Source organism: Sander lucioperca, chromosome 14 (assembly GCF_008315115.2).
Source record: "Sander lucioperca isolate FBNREF2018 chromosome 14, SLUC_FBN_1.2, whole genome shotgun sequence".
In the NCBI taxonomy this organism is placed as follows: domain Eukaryota; kingdom Metazoa; phylum Chordata; class Actinopteri; order Perciformes; family Percidae; genus Sander; species Sander lucioperca.
In genome coordinates this window covers 20,042,842-20,059,674 of record NC_050186.1, presented here as the reverse complement: position 1 = coordinate 20,059,674, position 16,833 = coordinate 20,042,842, and the positions used below count along the sequence as shown (strand labels likewise).

The 16,833-nt window shown below is 38.5% G+C and overlaps 2 protein-coding genes across 2 annotated transcripts; both read left to right on the top strand.

Annotated features, from left to right (window-relative positions):
* Positions 1–321: 321 nt before the first annotated feature.
* Positions 322–5,483, top strand: slc52a2 (solute carrier family 52 member 2). Its single transcript, XM_035991701.1, has 5 exons — positions 322–817; positions 1,753–2,599; positions 2,738–2,861; positions 3,985–4,223; positions 4,261–5,483. Exons 1-4 carry the CDS (start codon positions 688–690, stop codon positions 4,201–4,203), a joined length of 1,320 nt encoding a protein of 439 aa, XP_035847594.1. The 5' UTR covers positions 322–687; the 3' UTR covers positions 4,204–4,223; positions 4,261–5,483.
* Positions 5,484–7,226: 1,743 nt separating this feature from the next.
* si:ch73-196l6.5 (riboflavin transporter 2) lies at positions 7,227–11,705 on the top strand. Its single transcript, XM_031295725.2, has 4 exons — positions 7,227–7,479; positions 9,026–10,032; positions 10,903–11,026; positions 11,171–11,705. The coding sequence occupies exons 2-4, from the start codon at positions 9,041–9,043 to the stop codon at positions 11,378–11,380; spliced, it is 1,326 nt and encodes a 441-aa protein (XP_031151585.1). The 5' UTR covers positions 7,227–7,479; positions 9,026–9,040; the 3' UTR covers positions 11,381–11,705.
* The last annotated feature ends 5,128 nt before the right edge of the window (positions 11,706–16,833 follow it).

Sequence of the window (16,833 nt, the reverse complement as noted above, 5' to 3'; positions counted from 1 at the left end):
TTTGCTTTAGTTGTATTATAGATGTTAAGAACCCGATATGTCACTACATACAGTATAAACATATTTAAAGCAACTCAGTGCATAAATCATAACCAGCAACGAATTGTCAAATAAAAGTGTAACCTTTTTAGAGGAAAAAAAAACTACTTTTGAACGAGCTCTCTCTGACGCCGCCCGAATCACTTGTCAGGGAGTGAGAAAACGAACGCATCCTCTGGATCCAACCAAAGAATTTCTTTGATCCAACCAACCGCTGGTCTTTGGTGCCTTCATGTTCCTTGGAAAACTGATCACCCCAAATATACCGAGCATAAACAACGCGGTCTTGTGTCCTACAAGCAGTAGACATTGGACAATAATAAATATAGTCCATTGTATTACCTAGATACAGGAATGCGGGAAATGTTTGAATTAAAGGTGGAAAAACATGTAGTAACACCATTTGGCCACTCAACTGGTGCACAATTTGTGCGATTCATAAATAAACCAGAGGCACTTGAATACGCATACTGTTTCAACTGTGATCAGGAATGTACGAGGGTAATTGAAGGCAACCGAAGGGGCGGGAACTTTGCGTAAGTGCACAAATTGCGTAAGTGCACAAAGGCAGCGTTCGTCGTTTTACCCAAACGAAGTCAAACGGGTTACCAGCTTTTAGTTTGTTCTGTGGTTGCAGTAAATGGTACCATGTCTGGTACATGGTTGAGCAGTGCGCCGGTAACCCACGTGCTGGTGGCTCTGTTCGGTATGGGGTCCTGGATTTCCGTAAACAGTCTGTGGGTCGAGCTCCCGGTGGTTGTCAATGTGCTGCCCGAAGGTCAGTGGTCCAACTTCTTGTTGAGATGACATGTTCACCTGGTCTGGCCTTTGGTCTTTAAGATTTAAGACTGTATTAAAACATAACCTTAGTCACATTATTTGGACCTCTTTGCTTTATTATTTAATATTATTTGGTGGCTTCAGTGGGACACGCGGTGTTAGCTTATAACGTTACCAAATTATCCTAACGTTGGCTATTCAACGTTAACGTTGCATACTAACGTTGCAGTATTGTGATGGTTTCTCAATTCAGAATGACGGAATATAAATGTTAATAAATATAAAGCATCGTAGTTACCGGCACAACAGTATTGTATATAACGTACAATTTGAACGAAGTTCGGATGATACGTTATGCCTCTTCATAACATTTAGAGGGAAACATTGTACTCATTACTCCACTACATTTCTTAAACAGCTGTAGTTACTTGTTGTTACTAATAATGTATTGATTAAACTACCCACCAGCATATATAGTTATATGTATATGCACAGTAATCCATTACCCTACTAATAAGTACTTAAATAATATATTTTTTTAAATAACAGTGGACATTTTGTTGCACAATAAGTACTTTTACTTTTGATACTTTAAATGTATTTCTGCTGTAATTTTGTCATGCAGCACATTTACTTGCCATGTAGTATTGCTACTATTAGTAAAGCAAAAATATCTGAATACACCTGCTTTGATATGTCTTGGAAGCAGATTATAGATTTTAATTTGTTGTCGATGTATTGTAATTTCTGGAAATCCTCATTTATATTAAGTACAAGAGAAGTTCGTTTTATACGTTTTTCTGAAAGCACCAGTTGTCAATCCCAAAACATTGTTACATTTTTTTATTTTAAGATGTAAAAAATAAAGTGAATATTGTGTGTTTTACCTATTACCTCATTACCCTAACTGATAACTGTCTTTTCTTGTTTTAGGGTGGAACCTGCCTGCCTATATCTCAGTGCTGATAGCGTTTGGGAACATTGGTCCAATAGCAGTGACCATCACACACTACTGTCCAGGACGTTTAAACGAACGCCTCGTCATCCACTGCATCCAGGTGCTGGCTGTGGTAGCCTCGGGTTTCCTGGCTGTCTTCTGGTCACACACCGTCACAATAGCTGAAAAAGAAAGGTCACTGGTGTTCCTGCTCTTCACCTTTGTGTTGTCTTTTGTTTGCTGTACATCCAACGTCACCTTCCTGCCTTTTATGTTCAGTTACCCCCCTCAGTACATTCGTACTTTCTTCATTGGCCAGGGCTTCAGCGCCTTGTTTCCTTGTATTGTGGCTTTAGGGCAAGGCGTTGGCAAGCTGGAGTGTAAAACTGTAAATAGCACAGTGCAGCCAGAGTATTTAAAAGAGAACTTTCCTGCACAGAACTTCTTCTGGTTCTTGTGCGTCATGCTGTCAATCTCAGCGCTGAGTTTCCAGGCTTTAATGCGAAGGCAGACAGAGTCACAGGAAAATGCACCACCACAGGAGCCTGACACTATAGCAGCAAAAAAGAATGGAGAGGAAACACACCCGTTACACAACGGAGGGACACCGGTGTCTGAGGATCAGGTGCAAGTGGAGGAACAGCCACAGACATTTTGGACACAGCGGAACATCTACCTGCTGTCTCTGCTCGCAGTCTCCAACGCCCTCACCAACGGGGTCCTGCCGTCTGTACAGAGTTTCTCCTGTTTGCCCTATGGCACCATGACCTTTCACCTCTCTGTGGTCCTTGGCAATGTAGCGAACCCCCTGGCCTGCTTCGTAGCTATGTTTTTTGTCCTGAGGTGAGAAAATATGAGTGATTAAACACATACATTACTTTTTAAATATTTGTAAGACGCTTACATTTAATAGTTGTGACCATCTTTTCTTATAAAAACTTTGGCTACAATGTTTTGATTGGCCCCGTTTTTGTCTTCCAGGTCCTCCACTGGTCTGGGCGTCTTGTCTTTAGCAGGGGGAGTTTTTGCTGCATATCTCCTGGCGTTAGCAGCACTCAGCCCCTGTCCTCCACTCATGGGAAACCCTGCTGGTGGGGCTTTAGTGGTGAGTGGTGATACCTATTTCTAGAGCTGGGTATCATTTAAAATGTATCGACACAATACCCCGTTTGTATAGTACGTTCTATTTGTACTCAGAAGTGTGATTTTCCGAGGTCAAAGTCAGAAACACGCCCCTTGAACTCTGATTTCCAAGTTGGGAAGTCGGACAACCTTGCAGTACCCCGAGCTCAAGATCCAACATGGATGCCCCGTGCATCAACGGTAGAGAAAGCTACACATACAGTTTATTAGCACATCTGTCTTATTTGTGTCTCACTTAATCAGTCATACACACACAGTCCAGTCCAACTTCCATCTGTGGACGTGTTACGCTGTTTGTATGCACAAAAAACAGCATAATGCGTTGTTAACAACTGTTATTGCTAACAATGGCTAACCTGGCTGGAGCTTACCCCAGAATGAAAATCCAACTTGTTAAATGGAACGCATTTAACTCCGGTGTAGCGTCATTCCCAGCTCAGCTTCCGAGTTGCGAGGTAAATGGAACGCACCAAATTACTTTGAGAATTATAATTTTTTTTCAGTTGATAAAAGTCAAAGTTGTCAAAACACAAGCAGACATGTTAGAACTTTGCCTGAATAAAATTTTCTAAAAGTAGCAACATTTTGATTTAATCAATAAATATCTGTATGCAAGAAGTATTATAGACCCCAAGAAACCAAATTTATAAATCAGCTTCTTACTGTTAGAAGTGGGGTCCTAAATGAACACAATGTATCCGCCAAAGTTAGGAAGATTTTGATTATTTCACATGAGAGATTTTTGTAGTAGTGGTGAGCTCAGTTTGGAAAAGGTGATAGCTACCGTGGCCCTGAGAGCTTAACCCACACTTAACTTAAGAAAACGCATACAAAAAGACAAAACACAATCAAATACAGAAACGCACTGCAAGCAGCACAGACGACAATGGAAACAGTTTCCAAGGGAAACTAAAAAGTAATGAATGCGGCTGGGACACGTTTGATGTTGCCATGGTTTGTAACTCGTTAAGTTATTAAAGTCGGCTATCAGTGGTGTTGGAAAATGTTTTTCACCCGGTCTGTTTTTTTCTCCCTGTTCACCATGTCCACCACTGATTCCAGCTACTTGCTTGTGCCCCCTACAGGTCATCTCAGGGATTATTTTCACCGGCCTCTTCTCCTATCTGAAGGTGGTGATTGGGACTTTGCTTCACGAGGCAGGTCACGCTGCCCTGCTGTGGTGCGGCATCTCTATCCAGGCCGGCTCCCTTATCGGAGCGCTCACCATGTTCCCTCTGGTCAACGTATATGACGTGTTTAAACAGGCTCAAGCATGTGTGGATAACTGCAGCAAGCAGGAGTGAAATATATATGTTAAATATATATATATATATATATATATATATATATATATATATATATATTTTTAATCATGGGAAATTACTGTTTTAGCCCAGTTTTTGGGGCTCCTAAGTGATGCACCACATCTGTCTTGGCCTCATTTTTCCGGTTGTGGATCATGCCACCAATGAGGCATCCTCTCCTGATTCAGAGGCTTCTGACCTGTGAAAACATTTCCAGATAATGGGTACATTGTATTGCTGCACATTGGACAAGGGCATGTAAAAGGCGTATGATACAGTAATACCACAAGTGCTTTGTGTGTTTTTTTTTTTTTTTTTCATAATGAATCTCAGTTGTTTACTCTAGCAAAATCAGCAGCTGATGTTTTTTTTCCCACAATAAACCATGTGAAAAGTTACGTACTCAGGGACACAATCATTAAGTTATTATTCCTCATGTTTCTCCTGAATCTAAATCATGAGAAATATTCAGACTGTTAGTTGCAAACTACAGGCCCATTCATACAGAACGACAAGTGGTGGTTTATTTTTTTATTTTAGTGACCATTTTCAAATGTTGTCTACCTCTTCCCTTTGATTCGCGTATAATATGATTATATTTCATCAAAGTCAGACATACAATTCTGATGTGCTGAAGTCAGCATTATGAAAATTGTATAATTTGTTGCTATAAAGAAACGGTTCATAGATGCAGGGACATTCCTTGATGTCATGCCAAAATTATTTTTGTGCCTGAAATTTTTTTAAATGTACTAAAACAAGGCTTTCACAAATTTCACTTTCCTTTTAGATATGACTTTTTCATCATGTTTATACCAAATAATAGTTTATTTACCAGTCATTTTGGTTTTGTATTCATTCTAAATATACAGTTATGTAATGTTACCTTAAGGGAACAATATCTGGCCTAGAAAGGAATGAGCGAACAGTTTTGGTAAACAAGGGATTGTGTCATTTCAGTCTTTGAAATAATAATATATATCTTTGATACGCACTAATACCCTGTAAGGATTTTATTAACCATGCTGCTACAGTCCATCAGATTTAATAACTTCATTATACTCTACAGATGTTGACAGAGGAAGAATACGTTAATGTTGCCTTAACTTTGTTTTTAATCCTGCTTTTTTAATTTATCAATCTGTTAAATTATGTGCTGACTTTAAATGAACTGATTGTTTGAATAGTTAAATGATTGATGGTGCTTGTTGTATTATTTTTAAGTGTATTATGAAGGATGCAAAATGACTAGTAAACAATAAAGACTTGTTGAAAAGGTCCTGAAGCTTTTTTTGTCTTTAAACAGCAGTGTTGATGTTTTGGCTGTTCCCAGTATGATCTGTGAAAGGTTATTATAAAATAGGATAAACGAAATGAGCTCTTATCCAGAGTGTTAAGGTACAGTGAGGTGGAACCCTGAACTACACCAATAGATCATAGATGCATCATTAGATAATAGAGGAAAATCACAACAGGGATTAATTATGTATATTGCAGTATTTTGTGTTGACTTTTAGATTTACTGTGATGACTGACTTGCTTTATTGCTTGACGTTCTTGATTCAGGCAACATTAATTGGGGTATATACAAAAAAATGCTGCTTCATTCATCACTGATCCACTCATACTTAGTTGTGAGTTTAATTTAGTAACCAGCTAAACAAAACATGTTATTCTATTCTGTGAAGGTGAGTTTTCTAAAGTCACTTGACATCAGATAAAAAAGTATCTCTAATTAAATGTAATGATCTGGTGAAGACTATAACACTAGTGTCTATTAATTTGAAGAATATATATAAAAATTCCCCACTGAGCAGTCTATTTCCTTCTTTCAAGCTCGGGTCCTCTAACAGAGGCCTGAGGGTTCTGTGCAGTAGCTGTTCTAGGACTGTGCTCTTCTCAGATGATGTTCTTGGAATTCACTGGAGCCATTGTCCCAGTTTGGGGTTTACAGCCCCGAGTGCTGTGATAAACACTGGAACCACTGTTGCCTTCACTTTCCACATCTTCTCTAGCTCCTTTATAAGCCCTTGGTAGTTTCCAAGCTTCTCGTGTTCCTTCTTCTTGATGTTGCTGTCGCTGTGATTGCTGCATCTATCACAACTGCTTTCTGCTGTTTGTCAATGATGATGTCCGGTTGGTTAGTCATCACCATTTTATCATTTTGGATCTGGAACTCCCACAGGATCCTAGCACTGCCATTCTCAGCCACCTTTGGAGTTGCCTCCCACTTTGACCATGGGACTTCCAGCCCATACTCGGCAGTCGGCACAGATGCTCCTGTACACTATGCCAGCCACTTGGTTATAGCGTTCCATACATGCCGTACCTGCCTGCATCTTACACCCTGCTGTAATGTGATGGACTGTCTCATCTTCATATTTAAGCGCATTGCTAGTTACATTCCAAAATATGATATTAAAGTATTGGTCAAACATTTAGGGAAATACGCTTCATTTTCTATACAAGAGTTCTAGTAGGAGATTGATACCACTAAAAACAGGTGGCCTGGCTCTGTCCAAAGAAAATCCACCTAGCAGCACCTCTAAAGCTCTCTAATTAACACGTATCTCATTTGTTTAATTCTTATGAAAACCAAAGTGTAACAAAGACACGTTGTGGTTTCAGGAGGGTAACATGCTAAGACTATTTCTTTTGATCAACTAGCCTAGCCGTTTCGGCACATTTTCAGTAGTTTCGCGAAAGCTAAGCTAACTGGCAGTAGCCTTATTTTTAACAGACATTTATGAGAATGGTATCAATCTTTTTTATCTAACTTTCAGCAATAAAGCAAATCAGAGTTTTTCTGAAAATGTGAAACTATTCCTTTAAATATTTCACAAACGATGCTCCACATGATCAAATGAATTAACACAGATTAACTGTTGTTTTGTGGGTGCATGGGGATTTGTAATAACTTGTCCACCTTAAATCAACTAATGAAATGTGTAGTTGTGTAACTGCACGGCGTAAACACTCACTTTCACCTCTGCTCCCATGATCCCCTTAAGCAGAATTAACAAATTCTCAAGGCAGAGAAATTGCATGACACAGCTGTAAATCATAACATGTGATGATGCTCAAAGTCCCGACCGTGAAGGTACTCAGGGTTGAGACAATGATCAGTTAACCAAACGTGTGTCATGGTTGGTTACATTCTCTCACACCCACTCACCCCAAGGAGGGTTTAATCCCTTGGTGCACACACAGTTTACTGCACAGGACTTTGGCTTCTTTCTCTCTGCAGAAAACTTTAAACTCTCCACCAAACGGCATGTGAGTATCTGCAGGGGTGCATGGCATCAATTTCATTCTCATTTATGCTTTAATAATTTTAAATTTGTGTAATTTGTGCTATTTTGCATCTATTACAGAGCTGTACATCAAAATATGTAGATATTTTAAACAGTTTTATTTAATCATTCTATAAATTAAATGTTCATAAGTTGGATATAATTGTAACTAAAAAATGATGATTGTGGTTCCAGATCTAACAGATAATTCTTATTTTTTAGTTAACACTCTGCTTTGAGTACTCGCTCCTCTAACACCATCAAAAACTCCACTGCATGCAGTCTCTTTTCCCAATAAACAATGGCATTTTCAGATGTTTTCCTAGGTTATGTAATAGTTGCCAGTGCAGTAAGTGGTCATGTTTCCTTTGCTGTATGCTTGGTGTTTTAAGGGGGTTTTACCCACACCCTGCCTATGATCAAAGGAAACTAACAGTGAAAATGCATGTAGGCTAACACTTTAACATGTTTCAGCTCACGTGACTGACTGAGAATCTGCACAAAATGAAACAGGGTTCATTTCACAGCTAGCAGACCAGGTTAAAGACAAGACTTTAAGAAAACAGTAAACATTAACCAAATGTAGGAATAACACTGTTTTCCCAAGATGGTGCCTGCCTGTATACGTGAATGGTACTGTCTTTATAAACTATCTTTTTAATAAACTGTCTGTACACTTACAAAGTTCTCAATGCTTCGGTTTACATGTAAGGACCCTCATTATACTACCATGGAAGTGTGGTGCTATTTTGAGCCTTGTTAGTGGTATAGAAATATAATTTTCTTTTTACTTTGCCCTCTGCCCCGACGACTAGCGTTATAAGTTAATTAGCGGTTTGCGCTAAAACTGGTCGGATTCGATTAGCATGAAAACAAATCCCAGAGAACAGTCGACTCGGTACACATGTGTTATTAATCCCCAGGTTCATTTTGCACCGGATTTGTCCTTTAACTTTTTGTTTTACTCATTTTAATTACTTCTAATTTGCTGCTGCAATGATGCAGGTAACCCAAAAATGAATTTAGTTTTCTACAATCAGAAATGTAAGAAACAGCCAAACAAACACATTTGTTTTTGTAACTTAGGAGCACATTGCATTACATTAACTATAACCAGCCTTACCCTAACTCTTATCCTAACTATAACAAAATCTTAACCCAAACCATAACCTAGAACCATGTTTTAATTCTTAAACTTAGGTTTTTCCTTGAAAGAACGGCTCTATTTAATTAATTTAATTTAATCAATGTATTATTTATTTTTGAAAGCTTTATTTTTTGTAAATTTTAAATTATAATACTTTCCTGTAGATAAATTTCACATTTTTGCATGTTCCGATGACCTGCTGTGCACGGACTAAAAGATTATCTTGATTCTCTAGTTAAGATATTTCACTGAAACTACATTCACAGAGCCATGGATGGCAAAAATGATGACAGTTTCAGATTTGAGTTTTCAAATTCAGTTTTGGGACGACACTAACTAGATAATGTTCTACTTCATGACCTTCTTCATCTTCTACTTCCAGAAGCACACCTCCAACATGTCCCTTCTCACCCACCTGTTGGCGTGTCTGTTCGGGATGGGCTCCTGGGTCTCCATCAACGGCCTGTGGGTGGAGCTGCCCCTGATGGTCCCCCAGATTCCAGAGGGTTGGTACCTGCCCTCGTACCTCTCCGTCCTCATCCAGATGGCCAACATCGGGCCTCTCTTTGTCACCCTGATGCATCGCTTCCGGCCCGGCGCCCTGAATGAAGCAACCGTCATATATGTGATCATCAGCCTGGGAACTGTGGCGAGCTTCCTGCTGGGCTTCTTCTGGAAGGAGACTGTCGTAGTGGTGGGTGTTCCTCGTAGTGTAGCCCTCTTCGTCTTAACTTTCTTCCTCGCTGCTGTCGATTGCACTTCCTCCGTCACCTTCCTGCCCTTCATGATGCGTCTCAAGACTCAGTATCTGACCACCTACTACATTGGCGAGGGTGTGAGCGGCCTGCTGCCCGCTTTAGTGGCTCTGATTCAGGGAGTTGGAGTGGTCCACTGTATGAACAGCACCCAGTCTCTGAACCACACCCTGAACTCCTCCGACAGCTCGGTGACCTTTGACCTCCAGGCTCAGTATCAGCCAGCCAACTTCTCCGCTGAGGTGTTTTTCTTCTTCCTCAGTGCCATGATGCTGGTGTGCCTGGTGGCGTTCCTGCTGCTGAACTACCACCCATCTGTGGCCAGGGAGCATCCCAGCGGTCAATACACCAACGGAAACAGGATGTCGGCCGAGCAGAAGTCCATGATGGATCCATACCAATCTGCAATCCAGAAGCGCAGAAGCAGCTTTGGTACCGGCTCTTACAGCTGGACGCAGGTGTTTTATATTTTTGTGATCCTGGCCTGGGCGAACGCTCTGACCAACGTGGTGCTTCCCTCGGTGCAGTCCTACTCATGCCTACCGTACGGGAACAAGGCCTATCACCTATCAGCCACCATGGCTGCTGTGGCAAACCCTCTCGCCTGCTTCATCGCCATGTTCTTCCCTATTAGGTCAGTGTGCAGCTTAATACACTTTAACTAAATGAGTCCATTTTATTCTATCAAAATCACAAATTTGCCTTTGAAGCTAATAATAATTATAATCTGGACAGCCTGCAACTCTATCCTAGACCATCAGTTTGCATTAGGAAAAATAGTCTCCAAAAAAAACTCTAATGAGGAAAAAAGGAAGAAACCTAAGGAAAAGAAATAAAGTTTATATTAAAATAAAGTAACTTCTTTTTGTAATCTTCGTAAGTTATAAAATGTGGATGTGTTCAGGTTTCTATATTCTTACTTTTTCGAAAGTGTTTTTTTATTATAGGTTTAAGTGCAAAATACATAATAAAAATTTCTCCAAAAGGTTTGAAAAAGTTGATTTCTATATTAGGAAAAGGCTGCATTAGATTTTTTCCCCCTAGTTTTTAAAACAATAAGTCAGATCCCTTGTTTGTGAACACATACATCATGTAGATTGAATTATGTCAGTCTTTTTCTACATAAACCTAAAAGAAGAACTAAATTGCCTATATGAGAATGTGCTCATCAAGATAAAGTGTAAACTGTATCATTCTCCGAACACCCCAGCAGAGCTGCAAGTATTTTTATTATCAATTAGTCTCGCATTGCCAGACCTATCTCCACAACGCTGTGGAGTAAGGTCTGACTACACCACACATACATTCTGGGATAGGAAGTTTAAACCTAAAAGACATTAAAATTAAAAAGCTGGAAGTGGCAAATCTCTACACCTTAGGTAGCCTCAAACCCCATTTTAAGATTCTTTACAGACACATCTGGAGTAGGACAAATAAATTTTTAGGACTATAAGCTTGTGCTAATGGATTAAATTGTTTAAAAAAGTAATGCATCATTTCTCAGATCGCTGCTGTTGATGGGAGTTCTCACAGTGATAGGCAGTGGTGTTGGAGCTTATATAATGGGCATGGCAGTGCTGAGTCCATGTCCACTCCTTGCTGATGAAACATCAGGGGGTGTCATCATTGTGAGTACACTGTCAGGCTTCATTTGCTCAAATGACCTCCATTATCTTCCTAACTTGTATAAATGTTACTGAAACACTACATATAGGCATCACAAATGCAAATATTTAAGTTTCAAAACTCACCTGCTGCCTCTCCCTCTACAGGTGTTGGCCTGGATCCTGTTTGTTCTCACTCTGTCCTATGTGAAGGTGATCATCGGGGTGATCCTGCGCGACGAGGGCCACAGCGCTCTCGTGTGGTGTGGAGCTGTGGTGCAGCTGGGCTCTCTGCTGGGGGCTGTGACCACGTTCCCAGTGGTCAGTGTGTACAACTACTTTTCATCAGGGGACCCATGCAACACCAAATGTCCCTAAATGAACAAGTCACGCAGAAGAGACCGGAGGCAGATTTTAGTAAAGACTCGACAGGTTTTATCACGATTTATATACTTTGCAACATCTGAATCTGAACCTGTCATTTGAGAGCTTCCACTTTTTACAAGAAAAGCAAACCACAAAGATAGAGGTGCATAAAGTTATAATAGCTGTACTGACCATGCTGTTTAGACAGGATGAACACTTTACTGATGTTGTGAAAATACTCTACTACAAGTACAAGTCCAGCATTCTAAACCTCACTTAAGTAAAAGTTTGTAAGTATTGCCAACTAAATGTACGTATAAAAAGTGAAAGTATTCATTCATGTTTAAGGTTGTGCTCATTTTAAGTCCTTTATATACTGTTGGTTAGTTTAATCTACAGCAATGCATCAAACTCTATAAGATCAGCATATTCTTGTAGCGTCGCTGTCCCGTGAAAACCACATATCTCTAAAATGTTGTAAAACTTTTCACGGTGTCAGTAAAACAGCCATGTTTTCAGCTTTGTGACCATGCATTTTCCAGCTGATACAAGAAACTTTTTAAAGACTTTATTTAGCTTACGTAAGAAGTAGAAGAATTAGCTCAACGCCTAAAGGAACACTTCGTCATTCAGATTATCACAAACATTTAAAATCAACAAACTATAAATATGGGACAAAAGGGGATGAAAAAATGTCATTTGTAAAGTAACTAAATGTCCGACAAATAGTGGAGAAAAAGTATTAACTTACATAAACTATACTAAAAAGTACTACTTGTCAAGAGTTTGGTTGAACCTTTTTATACCTTTCTGTTTATATGTGACTGGTCCTACAGTTCAGTGTATTACGGTAAGACTAACAACATCTGTTAACTACACCTGGCTAGCAGTCATAAAAAACACATGCAAGTTGTGTTATGATTTGTAATAACAATACATCTTTAATCACATTATTCTTTTTGATTTTTCATGTGAACATGCTTTAATCCAAACATTACTTACATAATTTGCGTCTTTATGCACAGTTTGGACACAAAACTGGACAATCAGGTAACAGAATGTCTTGAACATACATTTCATAGATAGATAGATAGATAGATAGATAGATAGATAGATAGATAGATAGATAGATAGATAAAATATTAATAATAAACTGTATTTGTATAGCATCCTGTCATACAAGAAAATGCAGCTCAAAGTGCTTTACAATAACAAAAATTACATGCATTGAGTACTTCACGTGAAAATAGACAATAAAATAGATAATGGACATAGGAAACAGGGTAGAATGCCATAATTAATGCAAAATAAGATAGACAATGAAACCCACTTGATAATAATACATCTAATAACTCTGTGGATGTGTACAAACTATGCTTGATTGACATTTCCTTCACTTTTCTATTAGCTTTGTTGCACCAGTAAAGGCAGGACAACCTACAGCGGCCCGAAACGTCAAAAAAACCCCAGACCAAAGGTATACAAAGCTATGAAGACAGGGGTATCCACATAGTTATGGCCATATGGTGTATATTAAACTTAAAGGCAAAGTCTGGTGTCGTGCTGTAATCAAATTATTTATTTTTTTCTGATGTAATATGCAACACACAAATAAAACATTATTTCCATATTTACATCATCACAGTCATCCAGCACAGGGCAAAAGAAACACTTAATCAACACACACAATCTTTTCTAAAATCTGAAGTCCTCTTACTTTATATATATATAATATTTTCACATCATATCATCATTTGATTGTCTTTTCCATACTCTAGTCATTCTGTAATTTCTGTAATGGCATGAGATGCAGAAACCTGCACAATTGATGAATCATTTAGGGTACAAACTTGCCATGGCTCTTTCCATTAAGATTAAACACAACCAATCAGATAATTGCTCCATATTTTTGGCTCACTCTCTCTCTATATATATATTATTTGTTTACTTATTTGTTATTCATATAAGTAGAAGAAGATTAAGAAAATCATCTGGCTTTTTTTAGGCAGGGGGCCAACTTCCCTTGGGTGGATAGATAAATGAGTGGATGTACAACACTCGCAGCAGACAGTAAGCTTATACATACAGGTAGTACTATACAGTCATATACCTGTATATTTGCACCCACATTAGACCTTTGTAGAAGAGAAACGGTAACGTAACAAAACAAGGTGATGGTTGAGGTGGCACAGACAATTTTAAAGGCTCTCTTCTTGGCAGGATGCAGCTCGTCTCTCCCTGGGCCGGACTTCTTCAGTGTCTTCACAATACTGTAGCTGCACCACACCATCATTGCAGTCATGCTCACCATCACATAACATGGGAACTCTGTGAGAAAGGAGAGAGTGTTGGGGGGAGCGTTTGGAGCCATAATGCTCGCCAAAGCAATGGGCACAGAAAAGAGCCAGACTGTCGCAGCACAAACCTCCCTGCATCTGTATTTCTTCAGCAGAGGATACGATGTGGGGTGAATCACAGCTGCATATCTCTCCAGGCAGATAAAAGACAAACTCATTGACCCTCCGATTTCTACATACACCAACAGAAACATTTGGATTTGTAGGTGGCTGTGTGGCAGCAAAAACAATGCAATTAAATGCAAGATGGAAATCAAGTACTGCAAATTGTGGAAGAGAGCTAAATTACAATTCAGAATATCTGTAGTCTTCTTGGATGTGAAGGCGAGCCACAGCAGTTTGGCGATCACTGGTTGCCCCACGAGAAAAGTAATGATGTCGATGAGTGAGAGAACCACGACATATTCCAGTCCAAGATGACAGAGCTCTTGTTTGCTGGAGTTGAGTGTGACATTGCTGAATAAATTCTCCATCTTTCCAGACTGGTGTGATTAGATCTGAAAGAAAAAGAGAAGCTGCTGATTGACATTTAAAACTGCATATCATATCTTAGTTTTACCTTTTAATATAAAAGCAAAGAAAGCTGCAGATTTGCAAAAATAAATTCTGTAAAATTCATAAAACATCCTCTGATTCCTTCATGCCTGAAGGTGTTTGACCTTGTAATTTTGCCAAAAAACGTTTTATCAGTACAGTATTTTCTATACAATTTTACTTATTCTAAAAAATACACAATAGTATCTTGAAACTAGACAGAAAAAAGCAGATCATTGCAGTGAATTATAGAAAAATGGCACTTTATTCTTGAATAATTATTAAAAAATAATATCACTGTACTGGTTAAATTCTATATTTGTTTTTAGAAAGTACGATTTTTAGGACTTAAATGAAGTTTATTTTATGTAAGGAAGTATAGCAGATACAACATTGCATTTGTGATTAGATATTCCAGCATCACAGTAAATTAAATAACGTTTCATATTCCACCGTGTTAAAACAAACTTGAACCGTCAATTATAATGATGTAATGATATATAATTTAATATTCAACACTCATGAAGTCAGAACTTACCTGGTGTATTCAGCTGCTGCTCAGGTGTTAACAAAGAATGACCTGCAGAATAATCAACTATCTGAGGAAAAATACCATCTGATTTTCCTAACAGATGTGAGATAGGTGCAAGGCAGCCAAGCAAAACCAACAAACTGCGAATCCATCACGCCCTGATTTTCATAGCAGGGTTTCGGTGTCAAGAGATCTGGCTGTGACACATTCAGGTATGAAAAAGTACAGACACCAATAATCTGTTTGCCAGCGTAGAGAGTCATACAATGTGTAAAAGTCCTGCAGAAATCCTGCAGACCACAGGGTGTCAGTGTGCACCGTAACACAACATCCACCCACCGCCATGGATAGGCCTTGAAGAGTAATATCACATCATAAGAAAAAGCTTGTGAACAGTTGATATTAGGTTTCTGATGTGGGATTGTTTTCTGACTGGAGTTGTAGATCATGCAGATTAATGTGGAATGAATGTTCCTTAGTTGTTATGATGAAACAATCTCCAGTGAGAGAGTGACCTCTATGTACGCAGGGAAGAGGAAGATGCTGTGCATGTTGGCGATGGACAGCCTTGTATAAAGTACTTGAAAGCAATACTTGAGTAAAAATACAAGTATCTTACCAGAAAATGACTTAAAGTCTCCTTTTAGAATATTACTTGAGTAAAAGTCTTAAAGTGTCTGATATTTACTGTACTTAAGTATCAAAAGTAATTTTCTGATATTAAATGTACTTAAGTATTAGAAGTAAAAAAAACTTTGATTATGAACTGGCCAAACATGGCCAAAGGTGTGTAACGTTATCTTCATCCCCACTGTCGTCGGGGTGGTCATCGTCTGTTACCATGGCCACAGAGCCTGCAGCAGGTGCTTCCATGGCGCTATCAGTCATTATGCGTCCTCCTCTTCTTCTTTAGTGTTGGCCTCTGGTTTTTTTTTTTTTGCCACTTGGCAACAAACAGGCATTAGGTCACCATCTGGAATGGAGAGTGTATTATCTTGGCAATTTAGGAGCAATGATTTGCCAAACTTGATTTTTTTCCAGTGTAACAAATTTCTTCTGATTTTATTTTGTAGTAACAAGTAACTAAGATGCTTAGGGGAAATGTAGTGGAGTAAAAGTAAAAGTTTCCGGAAATTTAAATAATAAAGTAAAGAACAGATACGTGAAAATTCTAATTAAGTACAGTTACATTACAACACTGCCGATTAGAGCTGCAAAGATGAATCGATTAATCGATTAGTTGTCAACTCTCAAATTAATCGTCATCTATTTTGATAATCGATTAGTCGGTTTGTTTTAAGACAAAAGTAAAAAAATTGATTCCAGCTTCTTAAATGTGAATATTTATATACATATATATATATATATATATATATATATATTTCTAGTTTCTTCTCTCCTCTGTGACAGTAAACGGAACATCTTTGAGTTGTGGACAAAACAAGACATTTGAGGACATCATCTTAGGCTTTTGGGAAACACTGATCCACATTTTTCACCATTTTTTGATATTTTAGAGACCAAACAACTAATCGATTAATTGAGAAAAAAATCAACAGATTAATTGACTATGAAAATAATCGTTAGTTGCAGCCTTACTGGCGATGGATGAAGTCTTCTTTGAAGCTACAGTACAATCACACTTTCTTGCAGGCAAAAAGTAATCAGTTATCTATCTCGATGTTGTTGTTTGGCTGCTTAAAGTGGCCTGAAACAATAAAATGCTGAAAGTTATTTACTTTCTGTGCTACATGTATATTGTTTAATAATTGTTTTGAACAATTTTACAGATTCTTGCCTTACTCTATAGACTGTAGCTGCTTCTTTGCCATGTATTCTATATATGATATTAACAGTGCAACAAGAGCTTCTGAAGGCTGGACTTAAAAAATCAAGTACCAGTACTCATGATCCACATCTGTTTAAGAGTATGAATAACTAACAATAGTATTCAGTCGACTTAAACTGCATAAAGTGTGTAAATGTAAGAGTTATCTGATGTATTGTGGCTACAGTACTGCTCTATTCAGCCTTCAGTTTCT